This window comes from Pimephales promelas, chromosome 23 (genome assembly GCF_988280905.1).
Source record: "Pimephales promelas chromosome 23, fPimPro1.hap1.1, whole genome shotgun sequence".
Taxonomy (NCBI): domain Eukaryota; kingdom Metazoa; phylum Chordata; class Actinopteri; order Cypriniformes; family Leuciscidae; genus Pimephales; species Pimephales promelas.
The window spans coordinates 1,705,001-1,728,846 of NC_142791.1; the positions used below are offsets into that span (position 1 = coordinate 1,705,001).

A 23,846-nucleotide genomic window follows, 5' to 3' on the forward strand; every position below is an offset into this window, starting at 1 on the left:
TTTAGCTTTATTTTAATTCAGTGTTAGCTTAAATTGTTTTAGGACATTTGACGTTTTTCATCTATTATTTATATTTAATTTTTATTTTTTTTTATTTGAGCTGTATTTCAATTAACAAAAATAGATTTCGCTAACAGGGTCGCTGCATCTTTCACCCTGACTTGCTGACATTTATTTTTCTACCAAACCTGCCTTGTATTGTAGTCATTGCTGAAAGAGCCAAGACCACGGGAAAAGAAGGAAAAGAAGAAAAAGAGAGGGAAAAAATATGGCTCTGAGGAAGAGGATGAGAGCAGCAGGGAAAGCAGCAGTGACAGCAGTGACGACGACGTCATTCGTCGGCCCAAGAAACCCAAGCGAGCTGCTGCTGTGAACTCAGACTCTGATTCAGACCTCGACTTAGAGGATGTGGACAAGGTGATGCTGCGTCTTCCTGACAATCCCAAACCCTTATTGGACTTTGCCAATGCCTCTCAGGGCATCCTGCTGCTCCTGATGCTCAAGCAGCACCTTAAGAACCTCTACGGCTTCTCGGACAGGTGAGTGTGTGACTGCTAGGCCGAATGCTTTCTGCTCTGGAAAAAATAACCAACATGGTCACTGGCTTCATAACGAACGCCTTTTTTTCCTCTTCCCGCAGCAAAATTCTGAAGTATTCGCCTACAGAATCTGCAAAAGTTTATGACAAGGCTGTAAACAGGAAGGCCAATGTGCACTTCAACCCACGGCAGACACTGGACTACCTGACGAATAGCCTGTCCGATGCAGATCTAACTTACGATGTCAAGAGGAGAGTCGTCAGACAATATTTAGATGTAAACCTTCTGATTTTCCTCTTTTGATTTGTGTTTTGGCTCATAATTAGGTGCAGCTAAATGATTATGACTGAATATATTATTTTTTTAGTGTTTTAAAATTTATTTTATTATTGTCTTTATGATCATTTCTATTTATTTAATTGCTCTAAAGTGTCAAAAATGAAATGGATAGTTTTTTTTCTTCAGTCAAATAATCAAGACTAGTTTTCAGAAAGAATTATTTAATAATTTAATATATGCATAATATGAAAGTGTAGTTTTATATACACGAGTGTAACGATTTTCCAACATTTAAAGCAAGTGTTGATATTAACTGCAATCATCGAAAATAATTTTCACTATAAAGCTAAAATAAAATATATATGATGAAATGTGAGATAAAAAAACTTATCTAAATGAGTATTAGAAATGTTTATTGGCATCTAAATGGAAAAAATGGTTAAGTTGAAGTACTAGTATTACTAAAACTAATAGGTAACACTTTACAATAAGGTTCATTAGTTAACTACATTAGTTAACATTAACAAAGAATGAACAATTCTTCTTCAGCATTTGTTAATCTTTGGTAATGTTAATTTCAACATTTACTAATACTTTATTAAAATCTTGTTAACATTAGTTAATGCACTGTGAACTAACATGAACAAACAATGAACTGCTAGATTTGTATTAACTAACGTTAACAAAGAATAACAAATACAGTAACAAATGGTTAGTTCATGTTAGTTAATGCATGAACTAATGTTTAATAAATTAACCTTATTGTAAAGTGTTACCAACTAATAAAAAATGGCAAGCACAAATGACTAAACTGAAAATATAAACATAAATGGTCATTCAAAATGTAAATAAATGCTATAATACTATATAAATAACACTGAAAAAGAAAAAGTCTATCTTTTTTCATATTGTTTATAAAAATGTTGCAAACAGTTTAATTAAACTGACTCGCAACAATGAATCTCTAACTTGTTTACTCTCCAGTTTAAAGTATTGATGGAACACTTGGACCCAGATGAGGAAGAGGAGGAGGGTGAGGCTTCAGCCCACGCAAGAAATAAAGCCATCACTTCTCTACTAGGAGGCTCCAGCCCCAAGAATAATGCGGCCGACTCGTACGATGACGACAGCGATGCGGACGAAAAGGCTCCTGGGGTGAGAAAGCTCTTCACTTGTCTGTTGACGTCTTACATCGCGGTGTTACCGTCACTTTAAATCTCCATTCGTTTGTTCTCTTCTAGTCGTCACGGAAATCCAGGAAAGGCGGAGACTCCGCAGAGGCATCAGGTCACATGAACTCAACGGTAAACGCCAAGGACGTCATCGCCATCTGCTGCCCCAAGTATAAGGACCGGCCGCAGATAGCACGTGTTATTCAGAAGACAAGCACAGGCTACAGCATTCGCTGGATGGCCGGGTCGTACTCCGGTACCTGGGCGGAGGCCAAGAAACGTGACGGACGTAAATTGGTGCCTTGGGTGGACACTATAAAGGAGTCTGACATTATTTACAAGAAAATTGCCTTGACGAGCGCGCACAAACTGACCAACAAAGTAGTGCAGACTTTACGTTCACTGTACGCAGCCAAGGAAGGAACTTCCAGCTAATTAAATCTGTAATAACTCCCGAACTGTTGCACCCAACAAACTCTCAGCAGCCAAACTTCATCAGGATTCAACGTTTTGTAAACTTAAGTTGGAGAGAAAAGTACTACAGACTCCAGTGCGGACGGTTTTAAAAGGCTGGTCTGTTTTGGAAAATGTAGATGTGAATCCTGTACATCTTTAAGTTAAACGGAAAAGAAAGAAATGGAGCTCCTTCGCTGTTCTGCAGCAACTTGGTTGTTTGAATTTTTCCCCCCCACTGTATCATAGTTTAACACAAAACAGAAACAAAAAATGTTTATATCTCTGACAAAAAAAAAAATCTGTTTAAAGAAATAAACCTAAAGTGAATGTTGGAAATTAGTCTGTTGATGTTCTTAATAAAGTGACCTTGGAGTTTAACCTAGCGCCGGATGGATTTCTTTAGCTTAGCTCCGTTTCCAGGGAAATAAACTTTTAAACATCTCCTCTGCTTTATGTTTTACTTCTTTTGTGCTGTAAAATGGAGTTTCCTGGATCTAATTTATTGAGTTGAAGCAGAGCATGCAGTATCTGTTGCTGACATGGAAGGAAGTTTTTTTTTTTTTTTTTTTTTTTTTTTGTAAATGTAGATTTTGATGTATTGGGTCAGAGTTTGGGTCTCTACACCCCACAGCGGGACGGGGGAACCCCAGCATGTGTGGAGGAGCAAATACTGCAATAAATTTTTTACTTCTCTTTGTTATTTGTCTTGTTTGCATTTGACTTTGATTTTTACATATTCGGAATTATTTTTAAAAGATATAAGGTAACCTTATAGTTTTTTTGAAATGATTAAAAGGTGCTGTTGGCTTGTCTGTGCATTTTATGACTTAATGTTAAGATTTATCGTAGATATCTGCATACGTATACACTACTTAGTGTTGGTACGTTTTTTTGTTTTGTTTTTGAAAGTCTCATGCTCACAAGGGCTGCATTTATTTAATCAAAAATACAGTAAAAACTAACAGTCACTGTTTAAAATAACTCTTTTCTATTTTAATATATTTTAAAATGTCATTTATTCCTGTGAGTCCTCCTCAGCATCATTACTCCAGTCTTCAGTGTCACATGATCCTTCAGAAATCATTCTAATATGCTGCTTTCATGCTCAAGAAACATTATCAGTTGTGGGTTTTATAACATTATAAATGTCTTTACTGTCACGTTTGATCAATTCAATGAATATTTGTTGAATAAAAGTATTAGTTTCTTATTTTTAAGTGTCCTGAGCCCAAACTTTGAATGGTGTTGTACATAGTTATTGATAATTTTATCAGAAAATGAGTTTACCCAAATGTAATATTTTCGAACATTCTAAAATTTGGTCAATATGTTGAAGCTATGCTGTGGTTGACCAGATTACACAGCCTACTAGCTCCTCTGTCTTGTAGTTTGTTCAACCATAAACCAGCTGAACAGCTTGAAATTGTGGAAAACCTGCACCATCATTGCCTGCCTTGAGTAACTTGGGAAATTACCAATAAATAGGGAAAAAATGATGGTTATTTTGTATGGCTAATGTAAAACTGACACTGTAACCAAGTTAAAACTAGCACTACCAGAGTTGTTCACATAAAAAAATGTCTTTCTTTCTTCAGCCGAAAGGAAATTAAGGTTTTTGGTGAAAACATTCCAGGATTTTTTTCCATATTATGAACTTCATTGGGCACCAAACGGTTCAAGGACCAAAAGACAGTTTCAATGCAGCTTCAAAGGGCTTTAAACGACACCAGACGATGAATAAGGGTCTTATCAAGCGAATCGAGCGGCCATTTTAAAAATAAATAAAAAAGTTTAAGTTTTATAAGCTCAAATGCTCACCTTGCTCTGTTCTGTGACGGGCGTTCATGACTCTCTGTTCCAAATGAACAAATTTTTTTTTTCGAGTCATTTGGTTCATTCAACGAAATGACTCGAAAATGATTCGTTTATTTTGAACGAGTTCGAACAGCAGAGTCACGAACGCGCATCACAGAACAGAGCAAGGTGAGCATTTGTGCTTATAAACGTAATGTTTTTTTATTTATTTTTTAAATGAGCGATCGTTTCGCTTGATCCGACGCTTATTCATCGTCTGGTGTCGTTTAAAACCCTTTTAAGCTGGACCTTTGGTCCTTGAACCGTCTGGCACCCAATTAACGTAAATCCATTATATAGAGCAAAATCCTGGAATGTTTTCATCAAAAACCTTAATTTATTTTCGACTGAAGGAAGAAAGACATGGACATCTTGGATGACATGGTGGGGGTGAGTAAATTAACAGCAAAAGTTTTTTTTTTTTTTTACATATCAGCTAGTCTGCCAAACATCTGAGACTGATTTAAAATGGGGTTATTTCCTGCATGGAGAATGACATATTTTCCGAAGGTAACGCGCTTTTTTACCTCAGGGAAATGCTGTTGCAACAAGGGTAAACTGACCTGAAGTGACTAATGGAAATGTAGTAAATCACTGATTTATTTGTTTGCTGTTTAAAATGAAAACTGGGTTAATTAACCCATCTATTTATTAGTACTAACAACAAGTGATAAAACTCGGACTTCCCGTCACAATGTTAAACTTCTACTCGAGCTATGACTCAAGCTCTTTTGATGCCCGCAGATTCATAAACCGGCTCCACGCCCACCAAACAAACCAAAGCAACTGGACGATCACTCGTTCTGTCCTCAAGAAGTTAAAAAAGAAACACCATTTCGCGGTTTGTTATGGACGTTATCGAGCTCGAGTCGTTTTTGAACAGCCCTCCACGAGGATTCAGTGCCGAGCGTCGCGAGGGCTCCACGGTCGTGAAGTGGGATCGGGAGACCAGCTGCGTGTTCATCGATGAAATCCGGTCTAGCAAAGGAAACGCGATTTTCTGTAATTCTCCAGGAAGGTAAATGAATTCAAATAACGTCATATGGCAATATACATGTTTAGATATAGCTTGCTTTTAGTAACTCTTCATGGCAATTTTAGGAAAATCACGGTACGAACTTTGGGAGAGTACACCGATTTGAGACGACAACTTACCTCAATGACAATATACATACTGGTGTCTGCATGCGCCAACACGACGGTCGAAGAAAGGAGAAACAGAGATGTTCCAGGTATGATTTATTATTGCTATTATTTCACACAGTGACAGTGTTTGACCTGTTTCTGTAAATTAAAGGTAACGTTATCGTTAGGCAATTTCTTTTCGGCTCATTTTTAAGAGATTCCATTCGAGCGTCTCTTTAAATGACGTTAGATTCCCTTTTCCCAAAAAGCACTTTACAATAATAATGAACCTATATCGAGTTTATACGATATGTCGATATATATTTTTTGAACCGACATTGAATGAGGCAATCGTAGGCAATTCCGTTTCTTGACACGAGCACATCTGAAAAATAGCTGAGTCTGCTGCAGTACAATGCAAATGACACAAGGTTATATTAAGGGATTCAATAACTAGTTAACAAGTTTTAAGCTGCTTGCCCTGTCAGATGATCAGACAGATAACGTTACTGTTGCTGAGTGACATATAAATAACTTAAAAATGTGTTTGAGATGTGCTGCTTTCCTCAGTGCTTAACTTACAGGTATATTCTCCATCTGTAAATGTTTGAAAGTCAAACAAATATGTCATTTTCAGATTTTAAGCGCCCACAAACGGAGCACAATAGAATAGACTATATTGCTAAAATATTTGTTGTTGGAGACAATGAATGTGCCATATGTGGAATTTTTATTACAAGTATTTTTTATGAAAGTGACCATTATAATGGGGTAATATAATTAGTTTGTGCTTTTGTTTTTATTTTCATTTTTAGCCTTTAGTCAAATTCAACAAAACAAACAAAAGCATTATTTTTGTTTTTAGAATGTAATGTTACAATGTAAGGTGATTTTAACCACCTTTTTGCACATAATAATATGCATAGCCTACATTATTAAATCCACTATATGATATCATTGGGTAGGATGTGAAATATATTTTTTTTTAAATAAAAATAGATTATCTTTACACAACTAGAAAAATGTAGAAAGTACCGAGATATATATCGTAAATCGCCATTTAATCAAAAAATACAGAGATATGATTTTTTTTTGGGCATATCCCCCAGCCCTAGCTAAATATGTACGTGAAACAGTGATATTTATGGTCTCATTGATATTAACATCACTAAAGTGGTACAAATTTGTCAATAGGAAATGCAATGTAGCTATATGTCACAATTTTAACAGCAAAAGGATTATTAAACTTTGACACACAGTTGCATACTTTATTTTGCATACTGTACTGTAAGTCAAATGCCTCACCCTTCTTATTATTGTTTATAGCTCTCGGATATTACGTGGTGGCGATCAATGGCAGTCATCCAATGATCAGATGGGAGATGGAGAGAGGTTTAGACCGGACTATTTCATCTGTTGCTGGAGAGAGCTATGCAGTTGATGTGAGTTCCTCTGTGCTGCAGATTTGTTTTCAATGATTTATGATGTCCTGGCAAGGTAAAAAAATAGTACTGAAAAGTAAATGCTTTTTTTTTTGTAAAGGTTGATGTTAGTGCTGCACTACAGGGATGGGTCGGTGAGAACTTTCAATTCCTCGTTGATGCAGAAAAGGTGAAACCCACCTGGAAAGACACGCATTTCACCATCAAGTACCGTTCAGATGCCCTGTTTGACATTCCCTACTGGTTTGGCTTCAGCAAACGACAGTTTAAGGTTTGTGTTAATAATTCAGCAGGCCTCTCTGATGGGTGTACATTATTGAGAATGTGGCTGTGAATCTAATTTTGCAGATCTCTTATCATGGGAGATGAAGTCAACGCCCAAAATGTTTTGCGAGACTGCAAACATCTACTGAAAACTTCAGTCTGTGGAATTAAAATCCACAGATGAGGAGACCATGAGAGCAATGAAACTGTGGAAAAGACTGTTTTATTGTAAATAACATTTTATTTTGCTCATGTTAGTAATAGTACATACGATCATAAAGAAATTGATTATTTCTATAATTATAATTCTGTTGAGGCAAATTTTTTTATAAATACTCACAAACTCCAGGTAGTTACAGCACTTTTTGAAATGGGTTATATTTGTTACTTCACAGTAACTACATTCATTGCTTTAAATGACAAGTGGAGCTGGTGTGAGTAAGTGGGGGCGGGGCTAATTTGCATATTCAAAGAACCGTGTTAAATAAATGAGGCAAGGGTTAGAGTTCCGTTTAAGCTATTTTAAGGTATGAAGAAAGGACAAAACATTAAAATATGTCATTTTGGTGATTAAAGATGAGTTTTAAGGGATAAAATGATCAACTAGATAATTCTGCATATTTCTGATGACACAGAGCAAAACATCACATTACCCTCTGTGTTTACACATTTCATGTGCCGTTTCTGGCTGTGTAGCAAATACTGCTTTGCATGTACTTCCAGAGAATCGTTAGAAACTTGCAAAGTTTATTTTGAACAAGGACCCTCACCATGATAGTCTGATCATTTGAATACTGACTTTGCAAAGACGCTGTTGATTTATATTATATAACTATATTTCACCTCACAGGAAACCTGCAATCCAGTGCATGAGCAAAACTTGGTACGTTTAAAGGCACAGTAGCAAAAAACTGACCAATTTAAATCTAAAGTTCAGAGAAAAGTGTGAAATTAAACTAGCATTATATGAGCCCTTTAAAACATTTCTTCAAAAACATTTTACTAGGATGGTACTAATTAGATCAGCCCTATTTTATTTTTGTATCCTCTTGTGTTGATTTTTAAGTGTTTATAATATGTATATAACATTTTGCAATTAAATGCTTTGTGATCAATGCTTTACTCTTTTCTCGTCACATCCTCTGATTAACTGACAAACCCTTAACTGAAATAGTTTATCTACAACGATCGATCGATATGCGATAGTCAATATTTGAAGTGGACCAAAACCTTTCATCAAAGTTATTCATGAATTTTGAACAATACTTTTTTGATACTTTGAATGTTGACTACTGTATTTTCAGTTTCAGCTCAGGGGAAGTTAAATCTGTCTGGCACAGTTCATGGCAAGAGCAGAAGGGTTGACGCTGCTTTGGTGATGGTCTGAATGTATTCTTTGTAGTCACTGCTGCCATAGGTGAGCATCAGGTGATTTATGATTCCCACAATGCACATGAGTGACAGGAAAAAGAGTATTCGTTTCCCGAACAGGAAGCCAGGAGTGCTGTCAAGCATACAAAGAGAATACAAGTCAACAAATCTGGTGTGTAAAAATACGGTTGGGTTATTCAATTTGGTGAATGGATATGTTTGTATAAAGAAATATCCTGGGTTGAAACGGTTTAGACACATTGGTCTTATCGAAGTTCGGCCCTTTTGCATTGGTTCAGTAATATTTAGATTTAGATTAGCTAATGATGAACATCTAATAATGTTGGAATGCAGAACATTTGTCTTAAGGTTACTGTCATAAGAAATGTTTACTGTACAGTAACTATTCAACCCCTTTATGGCGAGCATCTGAACATACCTCCTGCAAATTAGATGTATAACCTGAGGAACCTTAGCCCATTCTTCATGAGCAATGGCCTCCAGTTCAGTCTGAGTATGATGACGTCAAGCTTATGAATTTGGGGAAACCACTGGAAACGTGTGTTGTGTTAAGCTATTTCAACTACTTTTGTTTGATTTGTTCATTACAAACAGCTGAAACCCAGCAAACACAGAATGTTCCCCTAACGTTCCTGTATGGTTCCTATTTGGGAACCAAATAAGAACGTTCTGGGAACGTTCCCTGTAGATTACTTTTAGGTTCTCCTAAACGGAACATTCCCAGAATGTTCCCCTAACCTTAAGGGAACGTTCTATTTACGTTAAGAAAACTTTCCTGGGGAACCAAAAACTAACGTTCCCAGAACCTAAAATTGTTGGCTGGGAAGCTGTACATTTTGCCAATAAACCTGATTTGCAGTGGGGGTTGAATCATTAGGTGTTCAAGCACGAAGTGCTGAAAACCTATTGTATTTGCTAGAAAGAAAAAAAAAATCCCCTAAAACGCATCGTGCAGCCCAAACCGTAAGGGCTGGAGCTGTGAAACTTTGTCAGCTGGTAGGGCCTCGAATTGTGGAGAAGCTATCAGAGTATGACCCCGATTGGCCCATAGGTGGCGCTACAGCAACCAAAAGTACTAAATTGCTCATAACTCCTAGACCGTTTGACTTAGGAGCAAAAAAAAAAATTGTTATTTCGGTTTTTGTCCAAAACCCACTTTTGCGAACTAGTCCCTGGTTTTTTGCCCAATCGGGACCAAACCAGTCTAGGCCTATTCTCTGGACTCTCTAGATCAATAATTATCGAAAAAAAGTTGAAATTTTGCATTTGGTTGGCTGTAACAGGCTCATTTACATAGTGGTCTGTGGCAAAATTCAGTCAAAAGCCCCTAAATCCCCCCCAAAAAGTCACAACTTCACAAAAATCGGTGAGCATATGTGTCCTAACATGGTTAGGAAGCATGCAAAGTTTCGTGAGGATCGGATCATAGCTGGCGCTATAATCGCGTAATGTATTGATTGTAAATGGTGTTTTACATCTATTATGTCCGTGCATAAATGCATGTTAAATAAAATCGAATGCCTTTCAATGCTTTTGTGCTTAAAGGCCTGAACTGCTTAAACACCGATAAATGCTGCTTGCAGCTTTAATTTAATTTACAACTGTAAAAAGTTTGCAATGGTTTAGTTGCACAAGGGGAAACAACATTTTGATGTCCAAAAGGGCTCAGTTATGGATTTTTACTTTTAAAAATTGTACCTCTGACAAGTCTGCCCCAGGTAGCCAACAAAATACTTCTGCCGGACCACAAGGTAGAGAATGCCAGCAAAGGCAGCTGGAGCTGTAACAAAAATAGTTAATTGTTATAAAATGACTTCAGAATGTTCTCATTAAAGTTAAATGGGCTACCCAGCTAACAGGGAACATTCACAGAACTATGAATAATGTTCTGGAAAAATAAACAAACATTCTTTCCGTAGCTTTAACGGAACTTTTTTTTCAAAGGTATCTGGTAATAATGTTCTCAAAATATTAGCACAAAAAGATCATTTATACATTATTCATGGAATGTCTCCCCCCCCCCCCCCTGAAACATTTTCTAATGTTTTCTTGTTACTTTTAAATTTGTGCAAAATGATACATTGGCATAATTAAGAACAACAACATTCTAAAACCTGAAACGTTCATAGAACTTTCCAAAGTGACGTTTTTAGAACTTTAGTAAAACATTCTTAGAACATGTCTGTTAGCTGGCTAATTCCCAAGAAATGAATGTAGTTACTGTACAGGTCATTTCTTTGACTCGTATCATTTTTATTGGGGCTGACTCACCTTGTGTGTGCGTCAGTTGGTTAGCAACATGATTACTAGTATTTCTTTTTTATTATGATGTTGACAACATATTTGCATATGGGTCATATCATGAATTATGAGCAGAGAAATGCAAACCATTTCTACCACATTACAAAAAGGGGTAGTTTTTGTTATCCTTCCACCATATACTGAACATAGATGATAAAATAACAAAGGCACTTTTAATTCTATAATTAAGTGTTCATTTAGTCAGAATGTGATGAAACATTCCTTTTATTGAAGAAAGTGCTGGTATAAATTAAATCATGTACCTTGGCTGAGGCAGAAACCAGCGCACCACAGAACTGCCAGAAATGTGGGGTATGTATCCATGCAGTTTCGACTTAAATTGTGAAGAAAAAAACAAGCATTATGAAGCAGTTCGTTAAATAATCGTCTCAGTGAACTCAGTCACGCAGCTGGTATTCCATTTGACCAAACACTGATGTACAAATGTGCTGCCAGTTCTTACATCAATGTAGCTTTGAGAAATATTGTGAAAGAGTTGTTACTTCCTCTCTGGTGGTGGTTAATGACACTTTTTTTATGATTGCATCTAAATTGAGACAAACCAGAACCCAACAGTCTAGATATGCAAGTGATAATATGTGTTTTCAGTTTGGTTTATTCTGCATATGTGAAATGTGCAGAAATTAAAAATATGTTGGAATAGCATACCAGGTAATACATAATAGGGCCAGGCCACTCTAAAAAATGTTGGGTTGTTTCAACCCAAAATTGGGTCAAATATGGACAACCCCAAATGTTGGGTTAAAAATGCAAAAGTTGAAGTTAGGTTAAAATTTGAAATTACATTTTTAACCCAACATTTGGGGTTGTCCATATTTTACCCAAATTTAGGTTAAAACAACCCAGCATTGTTTGGAGTGTATGTCCACATTATCCCAATTTACTTTAATGCAAGAAATGTTTTGAGAAATGTTTAAATAATTGCAAAAAAAATAAATGTACATTTATAGGGTTTCAATAACAGACAGAACAGTGCAAACCTCTTGCAACATTAAGATTATGTAAATAAAGCAGGAAGTTAGTTTCACCAACAACAGGAAAATGTGGAGCGGTTATGCAAAAGAAGTCACACCATCACTATATATATGAAGAGTTCAGATGCAAAAGCCTCTAAATGCCATTTGAAATTTTCTTCTTTAATGATGATTTTTATCAAGCTTGTATATTTAAGTTCAGTAATTTCACTTAAATAACAATTAATAGGTAATTATCATTGCCATTTAAGTGAAATCACTGAACTTAAATATACAAGCTTGATAAAAAATTATCATTCTAGAAGAAAATTTCAAATGGCACTTAGAGGCTTTTGCATCTGAACTCTTCATATATATATATATATATATATCACTCTTTTTTGGTGTGCTTATAGTCATTGAACATCTTAAATGATTTCAAATTCCATAGTGGATGAACAGAGAAACTTAAAAACTTAAATCAATACTCACTTTGCACAGGACAAGCGCTCAAAAGCTGTCGAATGTTGTTTAGAATGAATCCCTGTGCACTCTTTCTCAACCTTTAGGGCGAAGAACACTACAGGAGAAGTCAATATATTAGACATTAGGTATTTTAATGAAATTGCTTGTTTATTTATAGGCTACATTGCGGACTAATTCCTTCTAGATGTATAAACACAGCACACTGTTTTCAAAGATGATTTGCATACACATTCTGCATAAACCTCATTCAACTATACAACTAAAAAGAATCTAAATGTCTTACCATTCTGAACAACGCTGAGAAGAGTGACCAGCACTAGCAAGATAATGTCGTCCATCACTTCAGCGTCCATGTTCCCCGTGTATAAACTGCAAAGGTCTTTTTCAGCACTGCACGTCTGACTTTAGTATCACAGATAACATCAGCACTGAACTGATGCGTTTCCTGGTGGGAGGGCCGCTAGAACTTCTAGAACTCACTTCTGCTTCATGAATGGTGCATTCAGTCACTTAGTGTGGGAATATCTCAATATCTCATGGTTTCACAGCTCATCCTATCAGCTATTTCAGGACAAAATGCAGTTTAACAAACATACACTGAATCTAAAGTGGAAACTGACAGTTTGTTGATCTTACGGTTACAGACTGCATTGGTCTAAACTGGTTTGGTCTTGGCTTGTCTGAGGGAAGCAACCAAAATGTGCATTTTCAGAGGAACTTCTTGAGCAGGAATCCATGACTGATGACATCAGCTCCAAACAAACCAACTGGTATTTTCACTTTTATATTTAAACTCTAAATATAAGTAGTCAACTACATGCAGTTCACCAATATTAACTTTCATCAAGAGGTGCATACATTTTTGGTGAACCTACTTTCGTCTGTTTACTTTCCAATGTTTTTTTGTGAAACAAAGACTATACTTTAATATTGCATTATCAATCATAATGATTATTTTAATATTGATTTTTAATATTGTTAAAGGGCAGTTAATGAAGATCTTATCGGTGCATGATTTATATTTATATTAAACAAAACAGACTCCAGCACCGGAAAAGGCAGATTTCAGTGAAAAAACAAAACAAAACATTTCTTATTTTTAGAATTGCCGCATTCCTGTTTTTATTGGTAAATGAGAATGTTTAATATTAGAATTGCTGTAGTATTTTCTTATATATTTGTTGTGGCAGTAAAATTCAAATGTCCCGGACACATAAAATCTTGTATTAACACATGATCAAATTAAAACCAATTCTAGGATTTCAATATTAGAATCATTGTGAGGCGCTTTTAACTCAAAAGCTGAATTAAATTTCATTAAGCACACTGTATCCCATTTTTTGAGAACATTTAATGAGAACTGCCTAAAACTGTCACTTGCCTTGCCTGTATACGGGCAACCTAAATTTACTTCACTATATTACTATTAAATCCTAATCTAGTCATGACAAACTATATATCGTTGGAAAGGTCTAAGACTCCTAAATAGATATTTTAGCACTGTTTTTTTCTTACAAATTATGAATGAACAGTAATATATGAATTTGACAAGAGTGCGCCTCAAAAAAAAAATCAACGTCATTACAGGAGTTTCTGACCTTTGTCACAAAAAGTTCATAATAAAACATAAGTAGTATTTGTCATTAAAAAAAGATAAAATTATATTTTAAAAATATATAAATGTAAGAAGTCCTCTAAAAAGTATTATATATATATATATACACACACAATTTTTTTTATTATTATATCACATATTTTAGTAGTTATCGTAAATTAGCTATCATTTGAAAGCTTACGAACTCAGAATTCATCCTGTCAAAACCGTTTTGAAATTGGACGTTGCGTTACCATAGAAACGGTATTTTTTTATTAGGCCCCTCCCCTTATGGGCATCATCTTTCATAATTTATCATCAAAACCTTTTCTAATCTTGACAAAACACATATTGTCAGAAAGGTCTGAGTCTCAAGGTTCCATATTTAGTGACAGAAGTGGTATATTTGGATAGAAATTTATTAATTTGTTATGGCAGAACGCATACAATTCAATTCAATGGAATTCAATGGCACCCGGTGGTTGTTTTTGGTATAACGCCTAAACAAAATCTCATGGGATCTTCATTTTTTTTAAAATCAACTTTAAATTTGGAACACAACTTGGTTAGATATATAGCTTTCATTTAATAGTAATTTTAGAGTAAAACATATTAAATAAAATATATTTGATTTACTGTAAATTATAACTTCCATAACTTTTCAGTGCTTTCACTTCAGTAATATTATGCTGATTGTTTTCTTTAAAACAAGACCAAACTTATGTCTATATTCCAAAGCAGTCTTTATTCTTCAACATTTATAAACAGACATCTGTACAAACCTTTACAATTACCTGGTTCATAAATTGATCTTCAAACATTGTGCCATTTAAATATTCTTCAGTCTCCTAGTAGATCAGGCAAAATATGAACCGAACTAGAAAAACACAGCATTTCTTTCCAAATAGAAAACTACAAAGAACAGTTTTTGAAACAACTTAAAGTCTAAAAGTATTTTCTTAAATCAGAAGAATATATCCAAGCCATTAAAATCAGTGCTCTCAATTGCAGTCTGGCCCATCCCTGCTTGCATATATTCATCAAATATGGAGTCATTAGTAGAAGAATAGTTTAAAGTTGCTTCTGGAACCACAGTTGCTACTGAAGAATTTTGCTGTGCGCTGCCATTTGTCGACTCGCCATTCTGGCCATTGTTCAACATCTCCAGGAGACCCGTGCTGTCGGGTGAGAGGTTACTGGCGGGCGTCACAGGTGACAAAAGCTCAGCGAAGAACTGGTCGTATGCCGGGCTGTCGTAAGCCGAAGTGCTAGAGGTGACGGAGTAGGGCGACGAGAGGGCCGTGCTGTCCGGTCTCGGTGCCGCTTCTCCACTGCTTCCCAGAATCTGGTTCAGCTTGGCCAGTTTCTTTTTCTTGGCCTTGAGCTTTTTCAGTAACTTTAGCCTGAGGGCTTCTGTAGTGTTCATGGGCTGCTGGTCTGCGGTTTTCTTCACAGATGGATGCATACCAACTGGTTTGTGTTGAGGCGGTACAGCAGGAGTCGCACAAACTGAATTTGCCAATTTCTTGGTTACGAAGCCACCAAACATTTCGGCCGGCTTGGCCGGTAGAGCTTCATTGTCACATTTCAGACTGAGCTTTGGTTTTGGAGCAGGAGGAGGAAGTCTCATTGGTGTTGAATGGAGGGATGGATGGCGTTGAAGTAATGTGGATACAAGTGGTGAAGGCGCATGTACTTTAGAAGCCTCTGATGATTTCACCACAGCCGGATCGGCCACAGAAGGTTTTGAAGGTTGACAACTGGGCAGACTAGATGCGACTGGAAGACTAGGGAGTGTGACGGGAGTGACGGCTGGGCTCTGGGGGATCTGATGATCCTCAGTGGCTCCGTTCACGTCAACAAGAGTGAGGGTCACAATGTCTGTGTGCGACAGACCCTCAAATGTGTCCAGTAATGTGGTGCTGCCGATGGATGCATCCAGAGTGCTGACAGCAGAGGAGTCTCCCACAGTGAGCGCGCTGATGACACACGTGTCATTGGCCACAGAGTCTGACAGCTTGTCCGAGAGTTTGTCATCGACATCTGTGGCCGCCGAGGGAGCTGTCGGTGAGCAAATCACTGAAGGTTCATCATTAGTGGAGTCTGCCTCCCAGAAAACAACGTGAATTTCATTGGCTGGAAATGGCAACCTCTTGTGGATGTCGGAGTGAGGGTATTTCAAATCATCGAGTTCTGTCCACAAGCCTTTAAGACACAACACAGACATGTAAATTAACTAGGATTACAACCTGTCAATCAAAAGCAGGTGGAAAAATGTGTCAGACTGCAACTCATAGTGTGTGTGAAGACGATCTCTCTTTTATTGAATTTAGGGCAAGTTAACGTACGTGGTAACGCATCAACAGTTAAAATCCGAGAACTCTTCATAAATCATAATATTCAACAATTTTATTGATCTGACTGTACTGACGCTGTTAAATGAGAACTGAACTCAGCCAGACGATGGCATCATTTTATGAAGAACTGCTTTTTAGATGAAATGAACTTTTTTAAAGGAGTATTGACTCTCCTGGTTGAACTCGTTCATCAAAATGAAAAAATCTTTTTCCGAGTCAATTCGTTCGTTGAATGAACCAAATGACTCGAAAAAAAGATTCGTTCGTTTTGATGAAAAAGTTCGAACAGGAGAGTCATAATGAAGAACTGCTTTTTAGATGAAATGAACTTATTTAAAGGAGTAGTGACTGTCCTGTTCGAACTCGTTCATCAAAATGAACGAATCTTTTTCCGAGTCAATTCGTTCGTTGAATGAACCAAATGACTCGAAAAAAGATTAGTTCATTTTGATGAACGAGTTCGAACAGGGGAGTCACGAACGCGCATCACAGAACAGAGCAAGGCGAGCATTTGTGCTTATAAAACTTAAACATTTTTAATTATTTTTGAAATGAGCGACCGTTTCGCTAGATAAGACCCTTATTCATCGTCTGGTGTCGTTTAAAGCCCTTTGAAGCTGGACCTTGATCCGTTTGGTGCCCAATGAAGTCCATTATATGGAGAAAATGCTGGAATGTTTTCACTGTGATATTTAATTGAAATATGTATATTTTTTGACAACTTTTGAATGGTAGTGCAAGTAGATCAGCTAATGGAGACTCACCATTGCTCTGAAGGACCCAAGTGACGAAGTGCTGAAGATGTTTTTTGTACTGGATAATCGTGCTGACACTGTAGTGCACGTCCTGGAACTCGAACGAGAATTTAGAGAGGTCTTTCCTGGGAAAGCCCTCCACAAAGTGCAGTGCAAACACAGAGGACAACCTGCGAAAAATATAAAACAGAGTTTCAAATATTCAGTTGTGTTGAAGCAAGGTGATAAGGAAGAAAGAAATAAGGACATTTATAGTTATTCCAACTCTTACCGTTCAAGCACCATTCTCCTCCTCTGGTTTTTACGGTTGCAGCTGCTGCACTGAGCGCGGTGCACGGCTTTCAGTGGGTGCCAATTACTCAGAATCTGAGTTAACGATGTAAGAGTCTTCTCAACACTGCAAGACAAAAGGAGGGTTGTGTTACGTATGTGTGTACTAGTGACGTTTGTCTCGAGACCACTTTTACGTCTCAGTCTTGTCATGGCCTTGACGGTCTTGTCATAATTTCGTTTTTAAAAAATATAATTACGTATTTAAAAGTTGCAGAATGGATTCATTCTGAGACTTTGAAATGGGCAGGCAATGCAAAACGAAATCTTACAAGTTATTGCTTAGCTTCAACAACACAACAACTTTTTCCCCTTCGGACTTCAGACCCGATCTCGGACCCGGTCTCGGTTTAGGCGGTCTTGACTACAAGTCTAGTGTGTACTGAGACCAAAACAATTATCTATAAACATAATATAATTATAATTATATATATATAAAAAAAAAAACATTTAATCACCAAATACAAATTATTTTGAATTAAAAGGGTAAATCCTTACCTGTTGTTTACAGTATAGCCACAGGGGCACTTAAATTCCCATCGGACAGTGTGCTGGAAAAGATCCTGAGCCCACTTGTCTGACCGTAGAAGGAGAGGGAGCGCAAACACGGGCGTTTCCTGCTGACCTGCATGACAGACAGAAACATTATCACTCGATACAAATGCCAAGCAACACGATGAAATAAAATGATTTTATGAGCAGATGTTTGTACCCATTTCACACTTCAGTGTCGGCTGGAGGAGTTTGAAGAGTGACAGACGGTACGCAGACATCTGCCGCTCTGCCTCAGCCAGGACATCAGCAGGGACTCGAGTCACCTTATCTGCCAACAGAAGCACAGGTAAGTTCATCAAAATATTCAAATTCACTAATAAATATCCTTTTTACTTCATTAAAATTTATAGTTTATTGATATATGTAAACAACTTTTAAATGTCATTTTATATCAATATAAATGTATTAAAGTGCCCCATTATGCTTTTTCTAATATTACACTTTATGGCATGTGTTATTTAGCTGTTTGTAAATGTAAAAGTTTTTAAACACCATCCAACGTCATCCAAGATGTCCATGTCTTTCTTTCTTCAGTCGATAAGAAATTAAGGTTTTTGATGAACATTCCAGGATTTTTCTCCATATAATGGACTTTATTGGGAACCAAACGGTACAAGGTCCAAATGAGGGTGTTATCCAGCGAAACGATCGGTCATTTCAAAAATAAATAAAAAAGTTTAAGTTTTATAACCACAAATGCTCGCCTTTATCTGTTCTGTGATGTGCGTTCTTGACTCTCCTGAACGAATCGAGTCATTTTTGAAATGAACGATCGTTTCACTAGTAAAGACCCTTATTCATTGTCTGGTGTCGTTTAAAGCCCTTTGAATGGTCAGCACTGAAACTCTCATTTGGACCTTGAACCGTTTGGTCCCCATTGAAGTCCATTATATGGAGAAAATCCTGGAATGTTTTCATCAAAAACCTTTATTTCTTTTTGACTGAAGAAAGAAAGACATGGACATCTTGGATGACATGGGGGATCATTACATGTACAATTACTTTTGTAACTTTAATAAAAATATGTGTATATATATGCATGTGTATAAATATGTATAACATATATTTAATTTACACAGTGAATATTATGTAGTGTTCTTGTACATTTGATTAATAGTACATACGTAGTAGCTATTTCTTTTTTCTAATGCTCTAAGATTTTAAGGTAGGGTTTTAATTTTATTTTTTGTACTCATTCTATTGTAATCATCAATTTCATGTTCTTATTTTATCAGGCTAGTATTAGTTTGAGATATTGAAATTGGGTGACGGCAATAATACAATTTCGATAGTACATTTTTTTTATTTTAATATCATAAACGAAATTAACTATATCATGATTTATATAGTTATAGCAAAATAAAATCTCGTGATATACGATTTTGGTCATTTTTGGTCAATATCTATTTATAACAAAAATCGTGTGTCGATAGTTATGAATACATATAAATAATTTTAATTTCTAATACAAGTATACATTTTAAACTCGCATAACATTATACAAATACAGTAACACAAAAAGTTAATTTTCTCTTCCTTTCACCTTCACACTGTTGCTCCTTGGCTTTTAGATATGCACATGTCTTATCATATGTAGCGCAAAGGTTCCAGACGGCAGAGTTGCTGCAAATCTCTGATGTCAACTTGTCTATGAGCTTCACGTTCTGACACGGAGTCTCTCTGATGGTCTTGCAATTCACGAGCATCACCAACAACGAATCCAACCAACACAGGTTGTCCTCATTTTTCCAGAAGAGATGAGGTTGCACAGGAACCAGCTCTGACAACTCTGTATCTACATCCATTATGAAGACCTCCTCGACCTCATCTTGAGTACTAGACACACAAACATCCTTCTTGTCACACAGATCTAAATCCTCATGGGTAGCAGCAGGAAGCTCTTTGGGATGTTGTTCCTCAGTGCCCTTAATAGAGACGGTCTTTGCAAGTGTTGACTGTTCACCAGCATCCTTTGGAAGGGCGTCGTCAATGACATCAGCACCACATGGCTCAGACTCAGCAGACAAAACGTCCAGTTTCTCCTCTCTCGGCCACTTCGAAGGGGAAGATGCATCATCGACATCGGACAGGTTCCTCTTGCATCCATTTTTAGACAAACTAGCACGCACATCTTCCGGAGATCTACTAACCAATGGGTAAAGGCACTAAAAAGCGACAGAAAAACAAAGCACAGATGTAAATGACCATTTTACAGATGTGACGTAATGACTCAATATCCGAGACTCTTCTTTATGTGTACAGATGTGTGTGTACAGATCTGACGTAAAGAGATGCTCGAATCTCCCACAGAAATCCACCAGTACCACTGGAATTAAAAACATTATTACAAGCTTACCGTTTTGAATCGGCAAGCAGAGAGTTTTGAACACTGGCTGGTTATATATTTTCTCAAATATATAGTTTGGATCATTTTTAACCCAACAAAAAAGCTACGGACTGCAGTTTTAAAATGTCAGTTCCTGATAAGCAACAGGGGGGAAAAAAAACATTTGTAATGTTGTAGAAACTCAAGTGTTAATGGATAACTGGCCTCACCATTGGATTTGTACAGAGCAGAACAGTCTCCTCCCAGTTGAGAGCAAAAAAGCGGACAGCATATGTCTGACCTTTTCTCAAACACCAAGGACAGTTCCCAGGTGAGGTATTTCTGTCTTCAAACTGTAAAAACCAAAAACAACAGATGAGAAATCACAGAGAGCTTTAAAACAATCAAATCAACACAGAAAATAGAATACAAAGACATTTGTGTACTGCATAACTAAGCCTATATGACTATTCTTTCGCCTTTTACGTCACAGATTTCTGTGTTGTTTCTCGTTTGTGGGGGGCATCAAATCAATAGAATTGTCCATACAATATAGAAGTAATTTTGAATGTGACAGGGGAGCTTTGCACGAGTGACAGAGGAAGAGAACTGAGCATAACTGACTTTTCCCAAATACCCCAACACTGCTGGGAACGGAGCCCCTGTACCAGTGCCTTTGCTGTTCATTTTCACTCCACTGAAGTTTCCATTCTTTGACGAGTCCTGCTGCCATAAACTTGACATAACCTCGTCACTTGGCTCACCGCCTGAACACACTGCAGTGAGAAAGAATATTTCATTTCTTAGACATCAACTGACCTATTCCAGGCTGATACACAAAGCAAACATTACAAACTGCATCCGCATTTACTGAAGGAAATACAAGTGCATGCCAGTCAGTAAGAGAACAGCAAGATACATATCACAATGTGGAAGAAAAGACCAAGCAAGCAACTAATAACTTTTCTTCCATTTTATGATACCTGTATATCTTTGGCTTCTCAAGCAAGAGCATTTCATTAGGGCAGGACTTGACTTTGTTCATTGGATCATTGTGGTTTGCTTCTGCTTTAATCTCATGTGAGTGACAGATTGCCACGCCCTCGTGCCAGTAAATACGTCATCAGAGAAAAGATGTTGCGGGCATAAGTTATAAAAAGTAACTATTTAGACTAATAAACTTAAAAAAAATAATAATAATTTGCCAAAAACTGCAATATGCCATAAAAAAAACAAGAATTGTCCATTACGATTTCATAATCAGCGCGCGACTTCTTTTCAGGCCAATCACAATTCAATATGCAAATGTCTTAAAACGACCATATACATAATAAATACGTAGGCTTATTAATGTATCTTTTCTGTATGTCTTTGTAAAGGCGCTATATAAAATATAGTTTATTGTTCTTAATGTTATAATTGCTGAAGGAATAGCATTTTATGCCTTGCAAAGAGTGACAGCCAAATCAATTGGTTTTCAATCAATCAACGTTACTGTTTTCTTACTGACATTTGAGTTTGTGAACAAGCGTAGCTGTACGTCGAACACGTACGACTCTTCCGATTATTAAATATTTACACATATATAAAGTCTTTATATGATTAAATATGTTTCTTTGCAGGCTACTATCAGGCGCTAACAACCACGGCAACGGTGAGCTGAGATGACAAGCACATCGCCCAAGAAAAGATTGCATTTACAACAGATTTGGGATGGACATAATCTGGACCAAAACATACCTCAAAACCGGACCGAATGTTGAAAATTCCCACACTGGATTTCATACACGCATTTGGTAGATCCAGAACGCCGGTAGGAGACATTACACCACCGTGCATGCTCTCAGTCGTCCACTGAACGTACTACTTCCGGTTTTATAGAGAGAAGTAATAAAGTTTTTACAAAGCTTCTTTTACAGCACAAGAGCGCCATCATCTGGATAGTCTGCGTGCATTATCGAACTATATTGAAGATACTGTCGAAATTAAATTAGGCAGCAGCAGGGATTGAATAAACAACAAAAACAACAACATCAAAACACTCAAGCCTAGACAATAAGTAACAGTACAAACACGCAAATAGACAGGCAAAAACGTGTTAAATGAGATATAAATTATTTAGAATGTTGATAGCCTAGTGTTTATAAATATATTATAGTCTAAATAAAGCGATGTAGAATGTAAAGTTAAGTTGAGCATTTACCATCAAACTTTGTTTGTATTTGTATATTTTTCTTCATTTGTATACATTTGTATATATATTAGCATATAGCCGACAGATGTACATTAGCCAAATTTTAAAAGCATCTGTTTTAGGGTTCAGTTTTCACATTAGGCTAACACTTTACAATAAGGTTTAATTTGTTAACATTAGTTAATGTATAAATAGTTAAGCCTATCTTTGTTAATTTTAGTTAATACAGCTGTTCATTGTTTGTTCATGTTAGTTCAGTGCATTAACTAGCCTAATGTTAATAAATAGCTTACAACTTTTTAATAGTGTTAATCAATGTTGAAATTCAAATGAACAAATAGTAGCCAATAATTCTTAGTTCACGTTAACTTATTAACTATGATATAATGAAACCTTATTGTAAGTGTTATTATCCATATTTGAAATGACAGACTTTCAAAACAAAATAAGACTAATTCGATATCATGATCATTTGTTGTCGCGTTCACCGTCTCAAAAAACGAGACTGAATAAGAGCAATGGAAAAATAGTGAACGGAGGTGTTACAGAATGCAAATTTATCATAAACGTATCTGGTGCCTCATTTTCAGGATATTAATTGTTTGGTAAATTAACTTTTATTTGTAAACATATTTGTTTGCCAGTATTTGTATTGCTTGTCGATTAAATAAAATCGACCAGGAGTCGTTAGATTTCTGTTTACTGTAGTCTAGTCTATCTATCTATATACATATATTAAATCAGTAATGCATTTCTTATCGATAATACCTTTTCAAAAGGTGTCACTCAGTAACAGCGCCTGTCTGCCTGTGCGTCTGTGAGCGTGTGCTCGAGCGGCGACGCGCCTGTATTGAGGAGTCGTAGGGCGCTACAGCTGCTCTCTTATGAAACAATAGAAGGCTATATGGGCATCAATTCCCCATCAAGCTCCCTTGGCGGTTAATCTGCGCCCCTCCGTCCTACACAATACGAATTTACATAATTTCCCCCCAGATTTATCCATTAACATGCATAGGCTTCGGTGTATGGTATGACATTAATTTGGTTTCTAAAATATGGCCTAGATAGAAATGCATATGTTAAAATATTGCTGTCTTTATTTCAGGGCAAACAATTACTATAATTGTGGCGTTTCTATGTCTGTGATAGATAGAAAAAGTAATAACTGTGCATTATCTTTGCCCTTGTTTTATTTGCTCAAATTACTATAGTAATTATGAACTTTAGTGGTCGAACTAAATCTAAAAGTTTAATCTAACGAAATTAATGTTTTGATAGAGTTAATCTAACACGTTAAATAAAAAACTAAAACTTTACCATTGTTTTGGGGTGCTGTCATTGAATTATTCAAATCAAAAACTAACTAACAGTCTGCAGAAACGTTGTATCGTGTTGATTCATATCGAAACGTATTAATTAATCAGCTTTTGATACTCAAAAACGAATCCAGC

The 23,846-nt window shown here is 36.5% G+C and overlaps 4 protein-coding genes and 1 long non-coding RNA gene across 9 annotated transcripts in view; 3 read left to right on the top strand and 2 right to left on the bottom strand.

The window, feature by feature from the left end:
* nipblb (NIPBL cohesin loading factor b) overlaps nt 1-3,146 on the top strand; it is a 35,667-nt gene extending 32,521 nt beyond the window's left edge. For both annotated transcript variants that reach the window (XM_039676138.2, XM_039676139.2), the window contains exons 44-47: nt 205-539; nt 641-815; nt 1,803-1,973; nt 2,060-3,146. In XM_039676138.2, the coding sequence (XP_039532072.2) occupies nt 205-539; nt 641-815; nt 1,803-1,973; nt 2,060-2,425 (1,047 nt within the window). In that variant the 3' untranslated portion in view covers nt 2,426-3,146. The remainder of the gene's footprint in view (nt 1-204; nt 540-640; nt 816-1,802; nt 1,974-2,059) is intronic.
* A 1,311-nt stretch (nt 3,147-4,457) lies between these two features.
* LOC148969363 (uncharacterized) lies at nt 4,458-23,092 on the top strand. 2 transcript variants are annotated; one of them, XR_016149424.1, is made up of 4 exons: nt 4,458-4,690; nt 12,929-13,054; nt 18,049-18,161; nt 21,824-23,092. It is a non-coding gene; the product is annotated as an uncharacterized LOC148969363 (long non-coding RNA). The 2 variants fall into 2 exon arrangements; XR_016149423.1 differs by lacking the exon at nt 4,458-4,690 and having other exon boundaries at nt 12,783-13,054.
* On the top strand, nt 5,079-8,112 carry medag (mesenteric estrogen dependent adipogenesis). The gene is made up of 5 exons (XM_039676148.2): nt 5,079-5,318; nt 5,402-5,532; nt 6,752-6,867; nt 6,968-7,138; nt 7,216-8,112. The coding sequence occupies exons 1-5, from the start codon at nt 5,149-5,151 to the stop codon at nt 7,234-7,236; spliced, it is 609 nt and encodes a 202-aa protein (XP_039532082.2). The 5' UTR covers nt 5,079-5,148; the 3' UTR covers nt 7,237-8,112.
* Nucleotides 7,336-12,693, bottom strand: alox5ap (arachidonate 5-lipoxygenase activating protein). Its single transcript, XM_039676150.2, has 5 exons — nt 12,568-12,693; nt 12,291-12,378; nt 11,088-11,158; nt 10,222-10,303; nt 7,336-8,635 (listed from the first exon to the last, which is right to left on the bottom strand). Exons 1-5 carry the CDS (start codon nt 12,635-12,637, stop codon nt 8,473-8,475), a joined length of 474 nt encoding a protein of 157 aa, XP_039532084.2. The 5' UTR covers nt 12,638-12,693; the 3' UTR covers nt 7,336-8,472.
* Nucleotides 14,598-22,072, bottom strand: uspl1 (ubiquitin specific peptidase like 1). Of its 3 annotated transcripts, XM_039676140.2 has the most exons (9): nt 21,942-22,072; nt 20,826-20,977; nt 20,432-20,554; nt 19,419-20,040; nt 18,033-18,143; nt 17,819-17,945; nt 17,262-17,387; nt 17,000-17,160; nt 14,598-16,083 (listed from the first exon to the last, which is right to left on the bottom strand). In XM_039676140.2, exons 2-9 carry the CDS (start codon nt 20,943-20,945, stop codon nt 14,843-14,845), a joined length of 2,631 nt encoding a protein of 876 aa, XP_039532074.2. In that variant the 5' UTR covers nt 20,946-20,977; nt 21,942-22,072; the 3' UTR covers nt 14,598-14,842. The 3 variants fall into 3 exon arrangements, with proteins under 3 accessions (XP_039532074.2, XP_039532075.2, XP_039532076.2); XM_039676141.2 differs by lacking the exon at nt 20,826-20,977 and having other exon boundaries at nt 21,942-22,060; XM_039676142.2 differs by lacking the exon at nt 21,942-22,072 and having other exon boundaries at nt 20,870-20,977.
* Nucleotides 23,093-23,846: the final 754 nt, after the last annotated feature.